Source organism: Meles meles, chromosome 1, assembly GCF_922984935.1.
Source record: "Meles meles chromosome 1, mMelMel3.1 paternal haplotype, whole genome shotgun sequence".
NCBI classification, from domain to species: Eukaryota; Metazoa; Chordata; class Mammalia; order Carnivora; family Mustelidae; genus Meles; species Meles meles.
In genome coordinates, this window is record NC_060066.1 from 36,956,705 (window position 1) to 36,977,066 (window position 20,362).

Sequence of the window (20,362 nt, forward strand, 5' to 3'; positions counted from 1 at the left end):
TCTTTGTGTATGAAGAATCAACTTCTATAAGTTGATTTTTCCCTCTTAAAAATCTGTGTTTTATAGACCATTCTAGATCAGCCGTTATAGACTTTATTCATTATCTCTCATGGTGGCACTTGTTTCCTTAAAGATAGTCAATAAAAATTCTAGAAGTCATCTATTTCCCATTCATCTTTTGTAATGAAAAATATGCCTCTTTTAGACCTGTTAGATAAGCTCTTTCAAACTCAAAAATGTAATATCTGTTGAATTTTTCTTCTCTCTTGGTTTGATATCTCATATCTGAGGGAAATAACTCCTTTAACTACTGGCCTTTCTGCAAATGATCACAGAGCCTACGGGGTTGCTTTTCCAGTCCTGGCCTTTGTGCACAACATGGGGCTGTCTCCTGCCTCCTCTTCAGGCAAGGCAGAGCAAGGAGAGAGCAGGGCTTGGTGTTTGGACTAAGACATGGACTCCAGAGTCAGACCCAGGGCCAAATCCTAGCTTTGCATTTCCCTGGCTGTATGACCTTGGGCAAGACATTTACCGTCTTTAAGCTTTAGTGTCTGTCTGTAAAATAGAGATAATATTTACCCTAGGGTTTGTTGTGAAGATTAAAGGAACTAAAATATACAAAGTGCTTAGCAATGTACCTGGTTCTTAACAATTGCACAGTAAGTACTACTTGGATGAACATTTTTTTTTCAACAGCTTTCCCCACCTCCAAGAGTCCATGCTAATAATTATGTTGATTTGCATATCTACCACATAGATTCCAGAAAATAAGACAAGGGCTCCCCACACCCCGAAGTCATCTCCCTTAGAAAAAGAGGGAATACCTTTTATAAAAAGTTTCTCATAATACTGGAGATCTTCTTTTCACTACTTTCTTTTGAAAAAGTGTTGCATTGTTTGGGAAAGATACATCTTTTTTTTTTTTAAAGATCTTTTTTTTTTATTTATTTGAGAGAGAGAGAGTGAGAGAGAGCATGAGAGGGGAAAAGGTCAGAGAGAGAAGGAGACTCCCCATGGAGCTGGGAGCCTGATGTGGGACTCGACCCCGGGACTCTGAGGATCATGACCTGAGCCAAAGGCAACCACTTAACCAACTGAGCCACCCAGGTGCCACAGGAAAGATGTATCTTGAAAGACTTTGCCAGTGCTAGTTTTGAATGCTAGTAGAAGTGACAGTGAGGCAATCAATTGAAACAGCAACAAAGAAAGAAGGAAAGGAAAGGGAAAAGGGAAGGGAAGAAGGAAGGAGCAAGGGAAGGAAGGAAGGAAGGAAAGAAACAGAAAGAAAAAAGAAAAAGGGAGGGAGGGAGGAAGAAAGAAAGGAAAAGGCATGGCGGGAGGTGGGGAGGCGGGGGGACAGGGTGGTAAGGGAAGGGAAAGAGAAAGATATTTGCTACAGATTTAGTAAGCATGCAAGTTTGGTTAGACTGCAGGGTCCAGGAGAGGCCTTACAGGGAGGAGGGTAAGAAATGAGACAGCAGGCTGACGAGTACCTCCTGCAGGAGTTTGAGCTTCTCATGGGAAAGATTCTGCCCCTCTGCTCTGACCACAGCACCTGAATATTGGTATCTGAGCTTTAAAAACTATGAAGGCGAATACTCTTACAGGTATAGAAGAAGAGAAACCTTGAAATCTCTCGGACAGCCTTCTAATCACTTCTCTGGGGATAACCTCTTGAGAGCTCCTATCCATAAGAGGGGTACTTGGAATCAGGGTTTCTTGGTTGATTTCAAAATTTTCAAATTGAGAAATGTCTTGCTAAAGTAGGAGTCCAGGTCCAAGTTTTAAGATCTTTTTGCCTTTTCCCATTAATTTCATCCTCACCCCGGTAGGGCAGCAAGTTGTATAGTGAGCAATACAGGGATATGGGAAGAAAGTGGGACTCCTGGAACGGATATAATGGGTTTGTGTTGCTGTCGAGGCTGCCTGGAGGAGGCTAGCTTTGTGGATTTGCATGTATCTGACAGGTCATAGCTCCATTGCCTGAGGAGGCAGGGGTGCACCGGCAAGGCCTTCAGGGCTCCCTAGAGGACAGAGCAATTTAACAGAGAAGTCAACCCAAACCTATGCTAATCTGACTCACCATCCATATTTTTCAGTAACTGTGGACCCAAACATGTTGAGAAGTGACATCTTCATTGACTTTCTAAAATTCGTACAGCTGGTAAGCATGCTCTTCTTTACTAAGATCAATATTTTGCTGCTGAACATGTCTCTTAATTACCATGTGTGTGTTTCTGGCCCTTGACCCCACAATGGATAAAATAAATTAATTTGGAATAATTGGAGAATGGTTCCTATTTTAGCTTTTTTTGGGGGGGGGGGTTAGATTCTAGAAGGAAAGTAAGCATGTCACTTGACCTTTGAACTTAATTATGCAGATACTTTTTAATCCTGTAGTCTAAGCATCGTACATCTCAAAACTGACCATGGGGAAGAGAACCTTTTATTATTAAGGGCGCCACAACAATTCGGGGACCTTCCGTCTGTAGCTGGGATCCAGTGTGCCATAGTGAAGACACTGAGACGGCAGTAAGAGCAGGACCCACTGTTCCTTGTATATTCTCTGCTCCTAACTTCGTTGTAAATGGATAACAGAGAAAATTCAGTGTGAACAGAATGGCAGAGCAACTCCCTTTCCTTTGTTGGTCTACAGAACCACTGGCCACTTGCCTGTAGAGGCTGGAAGTTTGCCCAGTAGGCTTGGTTAGCACACCACTCATTCTTGTTGTACACGGGGGAACATTTTTATGCCTACAAATATGTTCTTGACTGAATGGAAAGCTTTGCGAAGATTGAAGTCATAAGAATAACATGATTTTTTGAATTGGATCCCTAGCTAGGGGAGGAATGATACTTTGAATACTTTGATGGGGTTTCTAAAAAATGGAAGCAAATTTCATTTATTCAGTGGGTCAACCATGTTGGTATAGTAACTGGTCCATTCAACCTGAGAAATGACCCTGGAGTCTCCCATTGTGTCACCATTCATATTTTCACCTATATTTGATGGCTTAAAAAATACGTATTTTCTTTTTCTTTGAGTTTGTTGTTGAGGTGTTGATGGTTGTAAAATTCAAACAGCACAGAAGGGTGTATGCTCCCACCACCAACCTCCAGCAACCCTCTTCAGAGGCAATGGTTTCCATTTTATTTATTTTTTATTTATTTTAAGATTTTATTTATTTATTTGAATAGAGAGAGAGAGAGAGAGAGCGTGCGCGAGAGAGAGCATGCACACACGGGATCCAGCATGAGTGGGGGGAAGGGGCAGAGGGAGAGGGAAAAGTAGACTCCCTGCCGAGCAGGGAGGCTTGATCCCAGGACCCTGGGATCTCGACCTGAGCTGAAGGCAGATGCTTAACCTACTGAGCTGCTCAGGCGCCCCAGCTGTTTCCAGTTTAATGTGTGTTCTTTCTACACTTTTCTGTGCATCTACATGCATTCATATCTACACAAATCCTTTCTGTTTTACAAATAAACATATATTCCACGCACTTACTAAAACTTGTTTGTTTTTTTTAATTCTGAGTCTTGCAAATCCTTCTGCGCCAGTCCCCAGAGGTACATTTGGCCTCATTTTTATCATCTTTTTTGTGTACATTGTGACTTTTCCATTCAGCGCTTTTTAAAAACCATTCATGGTGGGGGGGGAGCGCCTGAGTGGTTCAATGGGTTAAACCTCTGTCTTTGGCTCAGGTCATGATCTCAGGGTCCTGGGATCAAGTCCCACAGCGGCCTCTCTGCTCAGTGGGGAGCCTGCTTCCCCCTCTCTCTCTGCCTGCCTCTCTGCCTACTTGTGATGTCTCTCTCTGTCAAATAAACAAATAAAATCTTTAAAAAATAATAAAAAAATAAAACCATTCATGGGGTGTCAGTGTCTTGGAACTTTGAGTGTTTTTTCTTCTGATACTCTGAAAGATTTTTGCCTGGTTTTAGTTCTGTTGGTATTTTACCTTAGCTTGCTTCCTCTGATGAGATTTCCACTTTTGTAATGGCTTTACTTTTCTCCTCTATGTCTTCCATCAACTTGACCAGCTTACTTTTCAACCTTTTTGTTATCATACCTCTTTTTTGAGGGCATCATCTCTTCTTTAAGGTCTCAGTTCAGAGAAGCTCTATTTTTATTAATACATCTATCATTGGCACCTCCTTAGTGGCACGGTGTGGGGAATATAGTTTTTACCCTAAGTTGGTCACGATTCCTCCTCCTTCCCGGCAGGAGTTTTGCCAAGGGCTCTGGCTATTTCTTCTCCGGCAGTCACTCAGCTTTGGAAGGGTCTGTGCTTCGTGAGCCAGCTGACACTCAGTGTTGGCGAGGAGCTTGGGTTGAGTCATTTGAATCTGTCCTTTATACTTCTGGATCTTACCTCTTATTTCTGAGCACTTTCTCTAACGTTCTGCCCAGAGGGCCGAGCGGTGTATCTAGCAGTGAAGCCATAACCATTGTTCCACACATCATGATCTAGCATTTTAAACCCTCTTTTTGGGTTCCGGGGTGGCTCAGTCAGTTGGGCATCTGCCTTCAGCTCGGGTCATGATCCCAAGGTCCTGGGATTGAGCCCCACTTCGGGCTCTCTGCTCAGTGGGCAGCCTGCTTCTCCCTCTGCCTGCCGCTCCCCCCGCCTATTCGTGCTCTCTCTCTCTCCCTTTCAAATAAATAGATAAAATCTTTTAAAAAAATAAAATAAACCCTCTCATTGACTAAGTAGTTTCAGGACAGGCTCAGTGTTTAAGAGTGCAAGGTCAGGAGTGTGATGACCCAGGTTTCAATTTTGGCTGCCCAACTTTCCATTTGTACGGCCTGGGGGGCAATGTACCTAGCGTCTTTGTATCTCAGTCCCCCAGCTGTAAAATAGGGGAATCACTCCTGCCTCACAGGGCTGTTTTGAGGATTGAGTAAGCCTTTAATATCTCTTAAAGCCCTTAAATATCATCCAGCAAACTAACCCTTATGAAGTACTTGCTACCGTTAACACTGGTCCTTTCTTCTCTTCCCAACCATGCTGAGAGATTGCTTTCTGCAAAGATAGTGTGTCTGTACATTTTCTTTTTTTGGCCTCCCTGCCACTAGGTAGTGTCCAGTGGGCCTGCAGTTGTATTCCCAGACACGCTAGTCCCTGGGGATTAACTACTTGCAGCCGGCTTTCCTGTGACTTGAGTTCCCTGGCACCTCCACACTTCGGCTTCTCTCCTTCCCAACCAGGTCTGATTTCAACTGCACTGGGCACCCCCTTTGAAAACCCAGTAGTGGTTCAGGCTCAGGACAATTTTCAACTTCTTCCAGGAGGATCTTCCTCCCAGTTGTTTTCTGTCTCCAAAAGGAGAGCAGGACGGATGTTTATAAAGAAGGTTGATGATTTTGGAAAAGGAGTTTAAATCAGGAAGGTGGTTCCATCCCCCCTGCATCCCTGTCCTGCCTTATGCTGTCCTTTATCATTCATTCACACATTGAGCAAATACCTAGTGAGTAGTGAATGCCCGCAGAGAGCCAGCACTGCTCTAGAGGCAGGGGAGACCCCAGCAAATAGCACCCAATCCAGCTCACGGAGTTCACTGTCAGGTTGGGGAGACAGAAAAGTCACTGGGCAGGGCACTAAGTGTAATGAGTACTGTGAGATAGGACCACCCACCATGATACAGGAGCACGCGCCATGATACAGGAGCACGCACCGTGAGACGGGACCATGCACCGTGATGCAGGAGCGTGTGCTATGAGATGGGGCCATGCACCGTGACGCAGAAACACACACTGAGACGGGACCACGCACCATGATAAAGCAGCGCACACCGTGAGACAGGACCGTGCACCGTGAGATAGGACCGTGCACCGTGATGCAGGAGCGTGCACCGTGAGACGGGACCACGCACCATGATACAGCAGCGCACACCGTGAGACAGGACCGCGCACTATGATGCAAGAGTGCGCACCGTGAGACAGGACCATGCACAGTGATGCAGGAGCCTGTGCTGTGAGGCGGGACCGCGCACCTTTCTGCAGAAGCATGCACTGAGACCGGACCGCGCACCGGGAGACAGGAGCCTGCACCGTGATGCAGGAGCACACGTGTTGAGATGGGACCGCGCACTGTGGATGCAGGAGCACCTGCTGTGACCCGTGAGAAAAGGGCCAGGAGACACTGCCATAGGATGAGTGTGTGTCTGGGGGACCTTCTAAAGGAAGTGACAACTAAGCTGGTATTAGAGATTTCTGGGGTGGGCAGGGAGATCAGATTATACTCTAGCTTTTCTCTTCCTGTTAGGGACAAAACAGCAAAACACATAGTGTCTGGCCTTCTGGAAGCCTCAGAACTGATATTAGTAAAAGGGAAGCAATAGGCACTTAGCAATGGGGGTGAGTCTACTCCAACTTCCAGGAATCCCTTCCCCGACCACCTTGCAGGGCCAGAGGGATTTACTGACGGTAAATAGATGCAGTAAATGCAGGAGAGGTCAGCCCACCGAGCTTGCAGCCAGATTGCTTAGTGCAGGGCGCATGGGAGCCGGGAGAACTGGAATGAGCAATGGTGATGCGTGGATTTGCCAGACTGTGAAAGGAGACCGAGGAACAGGGATTGGTCATTTTGCCCAACTCAATATTCTACAGACTTGCATATTTGCACCTCTTCTGATAAGTGCTTGGCCTGCACTCAACAAGTGATTATTCCAGGTAATCACAGGCTCCCAGGCCGGGCTCTCTGGGCTGAGCAGTACAAGAGTGTCTTCTCTCTGGGCAAGAACACAGGACATGAGAAACCTGAATGTGTGCAAGTTGCCCGCCCGCCCTCCTGAAGAAACCCTTTATCAAGGATGATCATATGCAAGTTGCAAAAACAAGAGGGGTTTACTGCTGTGGGGTGATTTAACCTGGGCGAGGCCTCGTGCTTTATGTGCATTCTCTCCTTTATCCCGCACAGCTTGGTGAAGGAGGTGCCTTTAGGATCTCTTTTTCAGGTGAAGTAACTTGTCCAAGGGCACGTATCTCATATATGAAAGAGCTGGGATCTGAACCCAAGGAGCCTAGACCCAGAGGCCCTCCGCCATGGACATTATGAGAAATTTCTAGAGTGATGGTAGCCCACCCAGCCCTGCCCCTAACCACATCCCTTTTGTTTTGTGTCTCTAGACTCCCTTCATTTACCACGCTCTATGTTTTTCCCCTGTGATCGCCTTGGAGATAAAGGGATTTTTGAAAAGGCGAAATCAAAGTCTTTAGACCAAAGACTTTTTAAATGTTCTTGATTCTTAAATTGTAGTATTCTATGGTCTGATGTGAACAACATGTTTGAGAAAAAGAAGACTGAGAAGGTATTTGGAGTAGCTTCTGTGTGCCTGGAAAGTTAGGGGCAAACTACTGACCTGGGAAGTCTACGCTGGCAGGGTGGTGTGCCCTGGAGGGTATGGAAGCTGTGTGTCCCTTTCCACGTCCCTTGCCCTAATGCATCTTTTCCATTTGGCTGTTTCTGGGTTGTATCCTTCATAATAAGTGGGTGATGGTAGGTACAAAGAGTTTTCCTGAGTTCTGTGAGCGTTTCTTGAACATTACCAATCTTGAGGAGGGTGTCGTGGGAACCCCTGACTTCTAGCCAGTTGGTCAGAAGTGTGGGAGGCCTGGACCTGTGACTGGGATCTGAAATTGGGGAGAGGCCGTCTTGTGGGACTGAGGCCTTAACCTGTGGGTTCTGCGCTAACTCCAGGTAGATAGTGTCAGAAGTGGGGTAAGTAGAGAAAAACTGTGTTTTTCCTTATGGCGTCCTGTGAGCATTATTAAGGCCAGTGTTGGTTGTATAGTGGTAAGCATAGCTGTCTTCCATGAGCAAGGTAAGGACATTGGAGGGTTTTAAGCGAGAGGAAAACATTTTTAGGTTTGCGTTTTAAAAATACTTCTTTGGCTGGTATGTGGAGAGTGCTTTGTAGTGGAGGAGAAACGGGGGGGGGGGGGGGCGGGGGGGCGGTCAGGGGCACTTAGGTGGCTCAGGCAGTTAAAAGTCTGCCTTTGGCTTGAGTCCTGATCCTGGGGTCCTGGGATTAAGCCCTGTGTTGGGCTTCCTGCTCAGTGGGGAGTCTGCTTCTCCTTCTCCCTCTGTGCGCCCTCCCCCCACCCGTCACTCATGTGCTCACTCACTCTCTCTCTCTCACACATAAATTAAAAAAAGAAGAAGAAGAAGACTGGAAGCCAGGAGGCCATTGCAGGAGTCTGGGGGAGGAGGTGTCAGTTGGGTCTAAGATGCTGGTGGTAGAGAGGAACAGTGGATGGATTCAAGAGCTAAGAGTGTAAGATACAAAATACGCACAACTCAGAACTTGACTGGATATGAATGTTAAAAGTATCTTCCTGACTCTTCTCTTGAATCCTTTATTTCTTACCTGTTGGCACTCATTCTAATGAAAGGGACATGACTTCCTCTTCCTTCCTTCCACTAGCAATAACGTTACAATATAACCCAGTTGGGCGTTTGCGGTGAGTATTGTTCCAAGTTCTACACCTTGCTTCCTTGAATCTTGACCACAGCCCTATGAGGTGGACACTATTACCATCCTTATTTTAGAGCCAAAGGAATGAGGAATACAGAGGGCAAGTAACTTCTCCAGGTTGGCACAAGGTCCCATGTGGTGAGTGCAGGAGCTGCGCTTGGAACCCGTTTCCTCACATGGTCCAGCCCAGTCTCTTGCAACCTCCAAGGGGATTGCTGCAGCTGACCTCTGAGTTTCCCCGACGCGCCCCCCCCCACTCATTTTTGCCACACGACCAGGCAGGTCTTTCCATAACTCTGTTTCCAGCCTTCTGCTTTCTTTTGCGTTTTTAATAAAATCCTCAAGTGTCTGATTTCAGGGCCCTCTATGATCTGACCCACTCTGCCAATCCAACCTGCTTTCTCGCTTTTGCAGAAGAATTTAATAAAGGTATGCCTTTATATCATTTTAGCTGTTCATGTGATATAGCTATCTTACCAGTCTGCAATTTGGTTTGAGTTGGGAGTTGCCAATTTATAAGATAATATAAATTAATGCTAGGATTTCTTTCATAATCTTACCAAAAAGCAATGGCATTCTTTTCATTCATTTTTGAGTGTTTTTTTCCCCTGAGGGAAGAGATCTCTGTGATTATAGGCCCAAACACTTGAAGAGCCAACATCTAGGCAAAGATGTACCTAGAAAGAGACTATTTGCAACAGTTATTTTGAGGGAGCCCATAGAAACTTAGTAATTGTAAGTACATGGTAGGGAAAGGGTAGTTAAAATTTAAAGGCAAAGTTTGCACTTTGATAATAAAGTTAGGAAAAGTAAGCCTTTCATTAATGTGATCGACCTTTTGAGGTACCTGGGTAATGCAGTTGAGTTGTTGGATTCCCCAAGTTCCCTACAAAACCTGATCTGTTGTATCTGTGAATGTGGTCAGGGTGAGGAAAGGGGAGGTGTGGCCTGTTGAGGGGAAAGGTCCCAGTCGGTCACCTCACTTGAGTGCAACTCTGTGATCTCCAAACTATCTTAGGACTGGTCATTTGGTTCTTCTCTTCCCCAGCCTGATACCAGAAAGGCAGTAACCTGGGCTGGGTGCACATTGTCTAGGCACCCCTGTATTACTGATATTCTAGCTTATGTAGTAAGCTTAGAACATGGACAGTGGTTTCTCTCAGTTCTCCCCAGGATGATACATAACCACTGTTATTCTAGAAGCCGAGGAGAGAAGCGAACTCATTGCCTACAGTGGATGCGTTGGTGCATTAGAGTTTAATCCCGTCGTAGATCCTGGGATCAGAAAGGCTGTGACCTGAATCAGCCTCCCAGAGATGAGGCAGCCCTGTGGACTGAAAGCATCCCACTTGGCAGGGGCTAAAAACAGCTTTCCCCCAGACATAGCTGCCCTGGAGGCTCAGCTGGGCAGCACTGCCCATGCCTCCTCCTGGGGGTCCCCTCTCTGTGGTAACTGAGCACCAGTTACAGCTTCACACTTTCCCGAACTCTGAAGGCCTTCCCAGGGTCTCTAGCATGTCCTTGACATTTTAGAGCATTTCACCCAAGAAATTCACAGGCCCCCACGTTTGCGGTCGCTTCTAGTGCACACGCAGCCCCTTGCAGAATGGGTAAGTATGAGCAAAGCAGGACAGGACACTCGCTCCCCAGATAGTGACATGCTTCCTCATTTGGGCCTCATGGTTTGCACACTTCAGATTTTTGCTATAGCAAAATCATAAATTATTGCAGATGATGGACTTTTAGGGAGGCCAGGAAATAGTCAAAGTGAGAATTAAAATCTGAGATGCCTCGGGGTCACGTGGATAGCTTTTCTTTTTCCCCTTAAAAAGGATGCTTTATTGTTTATTTGGAAATTGTTCAAGCTGCATGTCATTGCTTTGTCTCAGCCTCTCCACACGCTGCCTCACCCCACCCCGCCCCTCAGGACACCATCCACCAAATCTCTGTAGTCAGCTCTGTGTGTTTCTGGATGCCGTATGCCCTGAGGGCCCAGGTAGAGGAAGTCGCTGACTGTTCCTGCTCTGTGTGCCCCATTGAAGGGCACTGTGAGGGCTCACTGCACTTTTCTTTTGCTTGCAGGACACATTTAGCATCACTACCAAGACAGCCTCTCTGGATATATTTCTGCCTGATGGAAGGCATATTCCAGTCGAAATTCTAACATCAGATACTGCTGAAAGAGTCCTGGAGGTAAACTTCGTCGAAACTCCAGAACCAAATTTAGGAACCATTCTGTTAGAAGGCAGGGGCTAGGATAAAGTTACCTTCCAGAAGCTTCCTGCCTGTCTTTTTACTGTGGATGACGTATCTGTTGAGATGCTGGGATTTTCTGGGAGACGGACCAAGGAATCTGAGCTACAGCCAATCCTCCAGAGCGTCTTTGGTTTTACTTTCCTTGTGGACATCAACTTCCCAGACATCTTTTAGACCCTGCCCAAGGCTGCTGTCAGTCACCTGGGACTCAGCCAAGGTTGTACCCTGGAAATGTGCCAAGTGCTTTATTATGGGATGCCTCATAGTTGGGAGCAGGAAAGGGAGTGGAATCCAGATGAGGCTGAAACAGGCAGTACCCAGGTAGGCTGGTGACAGGTCCTGTTAGAGAGTGACAGAGGAATGCTGAAAGGCTTAGAGTTGTCCTTCCTCCCCCACAGGGAAAACCCCTGAAACCAACAACCTAGCAGGTCTAACTCTGGGTCTAGTGGGCCAGACCTGAATTCTAGTTAGTTCTGTGAAGAGTCTGACTCTTCACAGCGAGGACAAGACCCAGAGACTACCCTCCCCGTCTTTAGATGGCAACCGTTACCAGCTCTGTCCCTGGGGCTTTTCCTCCCTCCCCTGGGTGCCAAGAAGACACTGGCTTCTCACATCCACACACTGTTCCCAGGTCCTTTTCCTTTGGAGGGTTTTAGTTCTAATCTTCCAGAGAAGTATATGAGGGAAATATAAAGACATAACCAGGTGAAGGTCAGGAAGTTTCTAGGGTCTTCCAAGGATAGAACATTCTTATTCTAGGGAGGTGGTACCTGATACCTTCTGGGCAGGAAACAATTCCTCCCTGTTGGGTTCACAGCTCTCAGGCCCACTTTTACCTGAGATCGTGGCATGGGTGGACGGCCTCTCCCTGCATCATGGCTCCTCTTTCTAGCCTGGGGATTGAAGCTGGCCCATGCCTTCTTGGTCTCCAAAGAGCAGTTTTGTCCCCAGACTAGGAAATGTCCTTTCTCTAGGGTCTTGGCTCTGCCCAAAAGTGATTGTTTTGGACCTTCCTTCCTACAACAGTCACTGCACAACACCTTTTCTTGGCTCCTATACCGTTATCCTGTTGAAATGGGATCAGCAACCACCTCATCGCTGAGGCCCTCCATGAAGTAGTTACCCCAGGGTCCCCCTCCTTAACCAACCCCCACACCCCCCAAATCCTACTGACCTCATGTCCCAAGTCTCTCTCCTAACAATTCCCATCTCCATTTTCTCCTCTCCATCCTCACACCCTCATTTTGAGCCTTTATTTCTCAGCTAGATTTCTATAGCTGCCCCAAAAGTAGTCCTGGCTTGCAGTCTTGCCAGTCTTCTAAACTGACCTCCAGTATGACCTTTCTAAAAAACATCAGAGGCCTTGGACACTTAATGCCTGAGGGGATTTATATTTAAAAAAAAAAAAGTAAAACAAAAAAACCTCTCAAATACAAAAACCCTGTTCCCTAAATTGTCCCCCAGAGGACCGGCAGAGCAGGAGACTGACACATCAGTGAAGGAGAAGGACGGTAATAGGGCAGAGGCCACGGACCCAGACGCCTCCAGGGCCAGGCCTGTAACGCAGCGGTGCCAATGAAGGATGTGAGATAATTCGGGAATGGGGGGGGCATGGAAAACTGGAGAGCCCCTGCCGTGCCTGACAGCTTCATTATTGACATGTTTGTCACATCCTGGGCTCCCTGGGCTGATGAGACGTATGTGCAGCTTAAGTTGGCTGCTGGTGGGAGTTTGGGGTCTCTACTTCCCTGGGGTCAGGGCAAGAGTGGGATTCAAATGATGGCATTGCCACGTCATAACTGTGTGGGTCTCGGTAAGTGGCTTAACCTTTCAAGACCATGTCCAAGTAATTATAGAAATAGCCCATGTTTCATCAACAGTGGTGACTGTTTATTTCTCAGTCTGGGTACTATTATTGATAATAATAATTATTGGAGGGAGTGCTGAGTCACTGTTGAGTAGGCTAGTAAGCCTAGGGTTCCGCAATCCCGTCTGTTTTGCCCAGTTCCCCCTTGTAACTAATAGGATAGGTTTAACGAGGTGTGTTTGTTGTCTCAGAAAAATATGCTTTCCCTCTTCCAATCTCACTGACTCGTGAGAAATTCACACCCCTGACACTGACAACATGAACATCAGGGAAGTACACCTGGAGGTTCCGCCCTCCAAGCCATGGAGTTTCTATAAAAAGTAAAATGAGCCCTTGGCCAGGCAGACAGGTGAATTCCCCTCCAGCAGCTGGGAACCTCTCCAGCTTGCATAGAAATGTAAGTTCAATTCTGTAACTGAAAACCATTGTTTATATCTCCTCAAGCATACGGCCCCCACTCTGCACCTCACCACCATCCTGCTGGGCTTCTTAAAGAACCAGCAACAAGCTAAAATCTCCTTTTGGTTTTTTAACACATTTGCGCTAATTCGGTTTTACTGGTGGTGGTTGTGTTTTGAAGTGTCCTTAACATTTGCTAAGAAGAACATATGGGGTCTCTTTTTGTCGACATTTACTCCTCTCAAAAGAAGGTATGTGGGTTTATGTCTTTATAAATTACAAAAGGCTTCTCCATTCTCTCCCCCCACTCCTTTATCTGTCCTGGCACCAGAGCTTGCTGTTTTCACTGAGTGAGTCAGAGAAGAGAGGAGTCTAATCTAAAGGGACATGGGTCACGCTCTAGGAAAATGTGTCCTTGCAGCCTGTTACAACCCAGCACACACTCACCCCTGCGCACCCAGGAGCGCTGGGTTTGATTTGGGGATTTTGCCCGGGCATGGGGATGGGTGAGGTAGAAAGAACGCGAATGGGGACAAGCCTTGAGTGAACGTGTGAAAAGTTCCCAGGCTCCTCTTTATTTTCAAAGCTCTGCCGAGAACACCCCCTCATTTTACCCACCTAATAAGACGGTCTCCTGAGGTAACTTACAGATCTCTGACAGGAAAAGAACCCCTTTGAGCCTCATATTTATACAGCTGTCCCCTTGGAGCCATGCTTAAAGCATCAGCTCACACATACGGCAGTAAAGATGAACACTTGAGGGTGCAAGAGGTGGTCTAGCGCATTTAGGGGGTGCAAGCAGAGAAATCACTCGGGGGCCTGGTCTTCAAGAGGAAGGGTCTGGGTGGGTGAAGAAGGGGAGAGTCTGTGGTAACATGGACATTCCCGCCGAGGGAAGGTGAGTCAGTCAGTGTAAGACACAGTGAGCTTCCAGCCTCATGACCCGCTGGCAAAAATGAAATCGTTGGAAGGAAAGCCATTTGACAGAAAAGCCAGCGAGGAACATGAAATGAAAGCAGCCTGTGCCTGGGATCTGAGTGAACGTCGGACAAATTAGACTTGACCATCACTGGAGATATCAAACAGAAGCAGGCCCAGGGAGTCAAAGACAGCCTGTAGCTTGGACAGCCAAGTGGAAGGGCACGTCCCTTTTCCCCGTGTCAGATAAACCAGTCAATAGGAAAGTCAGCTGGTGTGGGGGCCCCAGGGGCCGACCTTAGAAGGACAGACGGACATGGAGAATGACTGCTGCCCTCCAGTGGACTGTAAAAGACCAAAGTCTCTGGGAGACACATCTGTGTCCAAGGTGGGACAACCAGCCTTAGCAGAGGTTGGCTAGTGTCCATTGTGCTGGAGCTGATTTTTATTTTCTTCACTCTAATTTTTTGAATTTCTTAATTTTCTAAAATTAGTATGATCACTTTTAGATTCGGAAAAGATTCCTTTTAATGTTGGCAGCCCATCAAAGCCCCTTTTTATCGAGTTTACAGGCAGTTTTCAAATTCTGCCCATCACCGTAAGCATGGCAGTCGTTCCTAACTTTTCTTGTCTTTGGTTACAGGTGGTGTCACACAGAATTGGACTGAGTCAGGAGCTCTTGGGCTACTTCGGCCTCTTTCTCATTCGGTTTTGCAAAGAGGGCAAACAGTCTGGTAAGGAGAGAAGGAATGCAGGGCAGCCAGGAGCCGGGGAGGGCTGGTGGATGCAGGAGATGCAGCCGAGTGGGGGCGGTGCATGGGCCCTACACTGTCCCAGCCCCTGGAGCAAAAATGGGGGATGGAAAGTTGTGTCTGTGTTCAGGGCAAGCTGGGGCTGAGCAGAGGTGGCGTGGGGTGCACGGACAGTAGCAAGATGTCAGGTCCTTCCAGCAACTGCACCATCACGTACCTGCCCTGGTCCTAGGCCCAGGGCCTGTCTCACTGTGACCCTTGCACCCTGGCTGCTGACCACCAGCCACCCTATAACCTCAAAATGGACAGCTAGACTCCAGGTGTCAGGACATCCCATCACACATCACTTATCCCTGTTCAGGAATGTTGGCTGTAAAATATGGATGCTATCGATAAGTTCTCAGATTCTTAAAACTCGTGTAATGAGTTAGTGAAAGATGATGGTATGATTCACGTGGCTTTCGGATTTCTCTACAGTGTATATCTACGATAGGACAAGTTATTTACTTGTGAAATAGTATTGATTATCTGAAGGCAGTTTCTATAAGTTCCCAAGAAGCTACAGAGAGGGGGTTTTGAGTTGGAATTAAGGGGTTCGGGTTGCAGCTTGGCCACTGGGATCTGCCGTGAGCTGGCAAAGGCACCAGACCTCTCTGAACCTCAGGTTCTTCTTCAGTATCCCAGGGTAAAATATCCCCTACTAAAGGTGTTGATATTCTATGAGGATCAAATACTATTTATTTTTTAATGGAATTTCAGAAACTTAAAAATTGTGTACAAATGCAAGGGAATATTATTGTTGTGATTTTATCCTTTCCAACAGTAACACTTAATTTTCTCATTTCAAAAGCCTCGATATGTAAACTATACGTGCTGTTTCAACCAGTAGGACTCTCTTTCCTCTTTCTCTAGTCATGAAAAAATTGGTGGACTTTGAACTCCCTTATGTGAGTCTTCAAAGCGCTGAAGCGGAAAACTGTAAGGTCGGACTGAGAAAGTGGTAAGCATTTATGGTGACAGGAGGTATTTTGACGATGTTTTGGATTCCTGTTGAGAATTTGTTGGTCTCACCCTGTCAGCTCACAACCTAACAGCTAGAGAGGGACCAGGAACGTGGGGACAGTTGAGAGGAGAACAATAAAGAAGAGTGAGCGGAGAGTGAACCAGAATATTTGTCCGAAACAGTAAGATGTTGAGGATGACTTTCACTGGTCTCCCCTAAGAACTTGAGGGTTCTTGTCCTGGAGATGGTGGCCAGGAATGCAAGGCTTGAAAAGCCAGTGCTGTTGGGGTGGGGATGGAAGCAGGAATGCCGAGGGACTGCAGATTGTCGTAGGCTTGCTTTGGAATGGGTTATCAGCTGAGTTAATTGAAGGAATCGGTTGATGATTACAAGCAGGTTCGATTCATCTATTGAACTGTAGTATTCCCTGAAGGCAAAGGGTGGACTCAGCCAAGTTGCTGTGAATTTGAACTCTTAAGTTACATTCCTAGAGGATTCCAACAATAAATGCATATGAACCAGGGCCAGCCATACCCCTAGACTGACTGAACACCTTTGAGAAAATACTATCCTTTCCCCCAGAAACAGGAAGCCCTAGGGAGAGCAAACAAACAGAAAATAACAAGAAGTACCCCAGGACGCCTGGGTCCTGAGTAGGCTGAACATCTGACTCTTGATTTCAGCTCATGTCATGGGTGTCAGGGCTGTGAGATCGAGCCCCATGTCGGGCTCCATGCTCAGTGGGGAGTCTGCTTGGGATTCTTTCCCTCTGCTCCTACCCCCATTCTCTCTCATGCTCTCCCTCTCTCAAATAAATAAATCTTAAAAAAAATAAGAAGCATCCCCCCGTATATCCCGTAATGTGTAGTCCGCAATGTTTATTACCATGGCTGTACTGGATGGCTTCTTTTGCTCACGGTCTCCCAGCCCAGCTATTTTTGTCATCTGATCACAGAAGTTTTAAAGAAAGGCATTTTGTAATCTAGGAATAGTAGCGATCTTGACCTCGTGATGCCTCGCTTAGAGCTCCAGTCTGTGGTTTTGAATTTTGGAAGGATGTTCTGGACAAGGCTAAAAGTTCATATACTGCTATTCAAAGCATTCTGAGAAACTGTCAAAATCTGTGGCGTGGAACCCTGAGAAGGGGAAAAGAAAAAACCTTGAGCAGTTCCATCGAAGTGTTTCTGGAAGCTGTTTAGTATGACAAGTGAGGCTGAGCATGACTGTTCCTGGGGTCAGAGTATGTGAATCTAAATCCCAACCCTCTCGGGTTTGAGTTGAATAACCTTAGCCAAGTTACTCAAGCTCACTAAGCCTCAGTTTCTTTATCTGTAAAATGGGAATGATAATAAGAGTCTACCCCACACACTTAGTATGAGGGTTAAATAAAATAATTCCACATGCTCAATAAATTTTGGTCTTGTTTGTTGCTGTTATATTGAGGATAATAATGACAATAGTAATAACAGTAACAACAGAAATCCCTGGGGCTTAGACTGCTTCGCTCATGGGCTCTCCAGAGAACTTGACATCAAAGAAGACATGAGGATTCGATCCCTCATCTTGAAGCCTTAATTGGAAATTGGACTTTGCCTATGTCTTCGTTAAACAGGTATATTCTAGATCATCAGTGCAAGAGAAAATGTCATTCACGTGTCAGCCTCTCGGATCCAGGCAGATTGCCTTTGCTTATGGGAACTGGGAAGAAGGGAGGTCTCACTCCAATTGTTAGAGCTGAGGGTCATGTCTTCCGAGGGGGAGAGCCTGGAGTACGATCCTGAAGGAGGTTTGTCCTCTTTCTAGGAAAAGTCTAACCAAGTGGGAGCAGGGAGGCTGGCTTGGCTGCCATAAGCTGTGGGATTCCTGGCAGGTGAAGCATCACAATGAAGCCTCGCCAGCCTCTGGGGGATTTTTCGCTGTGTGTGAATTCTCTGGTGGCATCTCTCCGATTATGATACCGTTCCTTGCAGACCAGAGGGAGCCCGCCCTGGCCTCGGAGCCCCAGTGTGGGATGGATCTGGGGGTTCTCTAGTTCTGACGCAACAGTTGTTCTACTCTGCCACAGAGAAGAGGGTGTGTGTGCTGCTTGGCAAGTTAGCGAAATAGAATATAACGGAGTGCTTCCGGTGCTCCCCACCCCCCAGGAGGAAGGTGATCTTCAAGTCACATGTTCGTCCGTTCCTAGTCCGTGCCAATCCCATTGGTTTGTTAACCATTCATTTCTAAGTGCAGTGATTCTGCTTACGTCTGCCTTCAGATTGGTTTAGACCAGCTGCTGTGGGTCCTTTCCTGACCATTTCCATCCATTCTTAGCAGCTCCTGTGCTTATATGGGAGCTAGGATTTCAGTTTATCCTGGTGAGTCTGGATGTGTTTTAGACAGATGTGGAGCCCCGCCATTTGCAAGTCACTCTGCGAAGGTCCAGAGGGGCAACTCCAAATAGGACAGCAGCCCCGACCTATGGTGTCAGGGTCTACTTGAGGAGAGCAGTGGTCAGGAGGAATTTAGGGTGCTAAAGGATGGAGTGGAAGCCCTGGGGAGTGGGGACCAGAGGATGCCGGAAGAGGCAGGCGAGTCAGGGCTGGAGGCTGCGGAGGCCAGTGGTCTTCCAGGCAGAGGAGAAAACACATGGTTGGAATGTAGAGTGTGAGGGAGGGAGGTGGGTGGAAATGAAAGCTAGGTGTCCCATAACGGGCACCATGGAGAGGAGCAGGATGAATGATCTACCTCCTGGGACTGAGAGTCCTAAGGTTACTCAGGAAAGAACACTCAGGTTAGAATTTAGAGCCTGACCCGGAGGGCAGGGCTGAGGCAGGGGGCCTGACAAAGGAAGCAGCTTGGGTGGCCTGGGCATGGGGCAGTGATACAGATGTGGGTACGGAGCTGATGAAGACACTCTACTGTGGGGTGGGGAGAGGGCATGCATAGTTGGGGACTGAGTGTGAATGGGTTGTGGGCCATTTTCCATCAGATTTAGCGTTTGGCATCTTTCCTCTCAGGGTCCACCAGGCAAGAGCATAGAGTGTAAAGAAAGTCAGGGACAGAGAGCTGGAGGGACAAACTAAAAGCTAAGTGAGGAGAGGGGTGTTAGTAAGGGGGGGGGCTCAGTTTCAAGTGTAGGGGGCCACCACCGCAGAGAGCACTGGCTCCCAGGTGTGCCCACCGGCCATGGTGTCTGAATGAACTTAATGCTCCTGAACCACACAGGTACATGGACCCATCCCTGGACTCCGTGCTGATGGACTGCCCAGCAGCTCTCCAGCTGATCTACATGCAGGTGAGGGGGACCGAGGACTCGCAAAACACCAGATGGTCTTCACCATTGGGATTGAAACCATTAGAAAAAAAAATGGGTAATAGTTAAGAATTCTACCTCAAAGCTAGGAGAGAGAAATTCACAGGACAGAAAATACAATGGAAGTTATTAGGGGTGAGGGGGCAGGGAGTTATTGTTTAAGGGGGACAGAATTTTTGCTGGGGCTGCTAAAAAAGTAGGTGTAAGAGAGTGTTGATAGTTTCATGACCTTATGAGTGTTTTTAGTGCCCCTGAATTGTACACTTAAAAATGGTTAAGAAGTGGGGTCCCCGGGTGGCTCAGTCAATTCAGCTCTACCTTCGGCTCAGGTCATGCTCCTGGAGTCTCAGGATTGAGCCCCACATGGAGCCCCACATCAGGCTTTCCACATAGGACTTCCTGCTTAGCAGAGAGCCTGCTTCTCCCTCTGCCCCTCCCCCACACATGCAGGCGTGCACACACTTTCTCTCTCTCTCAAATAAACAAGTAAACCTTTTTAAAAATGGTTAAAATGATACATTTTATATATATATATATTTACCACAGTTAAAAAAAATTAAAGAAGCAGAATTTAGAAAGAAGAAAAGTTCTACCTCGATTTTAACAATCTCTCTGAGTTTTCCAGCCAACACTCCATCATCTGGGCCAATTTACATGAGCCTAGAAATGATGTCCCTGATAATCTAAAGCTACAGGTAGTCCCCAAAATCTCATTTTAACATCCTCTTCTTTTTCCCTGAGGCGACAAGCATCATACCTACCCACATGGCTCACTTCAGAGATGTGTAGCCTGTGAAGAAGCACTGGGCCCCGTGCTCAGAAGGGCCTCACACTTGTTTAAGATTCTGCTGTCGCCATCTTGAAATCCTTAATTTTGGAACGACAGACCCCATATTTTCATTTTGCATTAGGCCCTTTCAAATTATGTTGTTGGTGCTGCCTACCCCAACGCCCTAAGCCCGCTCCCCCCTGCCCCAGAAAGTACATTAGGAGTTTGGCCTCCTTTCCTTTCCCAAGCTGGGTGGTGAAGGTTCTGCTAAGCAGAGGGATGGTCAGTGGATGCTGCCTCTGTGATAGGTCTCCAGTTACCTCACCAGCCCCCTGTCACTACAGACACGATGTTTCTCCATGGAATGGGAGTTACCACTTGCACAGAAAGGCAAAGACAGGGTGCCTGGTGGCTCAGTCAGTTAAGCATCCAACCTTTGGTTTCATCTCATGAGATTGACCCCACGTCAGGCCCCACACTCAACAGGGAGTCTGCTGGAAATTCTCTTTCTCCTCCTCCCTGCCCACCTCCCCCCCCCCCCCGTTCACTCTCATTCTAAATAAGTCAATGAATCAATGAATAATGATGGATAAATGGATAAATAAATAAACAGTTTACAAAAAGGCAA

General features: G+C 47.0%; 1 protein-coding gene across 2 annotated transcripts in view; it reads left to right on the forward strand.

Annotated features, from left to right (window-relative positions):
* SNX31 (sorting nexin 31) overlaps window positions 1–20,362 on the forward strand; it is a 59,284-nt gene that overhangs the window by 12,815 nt on the left and 26,107 nt on the right. For both annotated transcript variants that reach the window (XM_046020341.1, XM_046020351.1), the window contains exons 4-8: window positions 2,100–2,164; window positions 10,558–10,668; window positions 14,559–14,649; window positions 15,580–15,667; window positions 18,878–18,947. In XM_046020341.1, coding sequence (XP_045876297.1) covers window positions 2,100–2,164; window positions 10,558–10,668; window positions 14,559–14,649; window positions 15,580–15,667; window positions 18,878–18,947 — 425 coding nt within the window. The remainder of the gene's footprint in view (window positions 1–2,099; window positions 2,165–10,557; window positions 10,669–14,558; window positions 14,650–15,579; window positions 15,668–18,877; window positions 18,948–20,362) is intronic.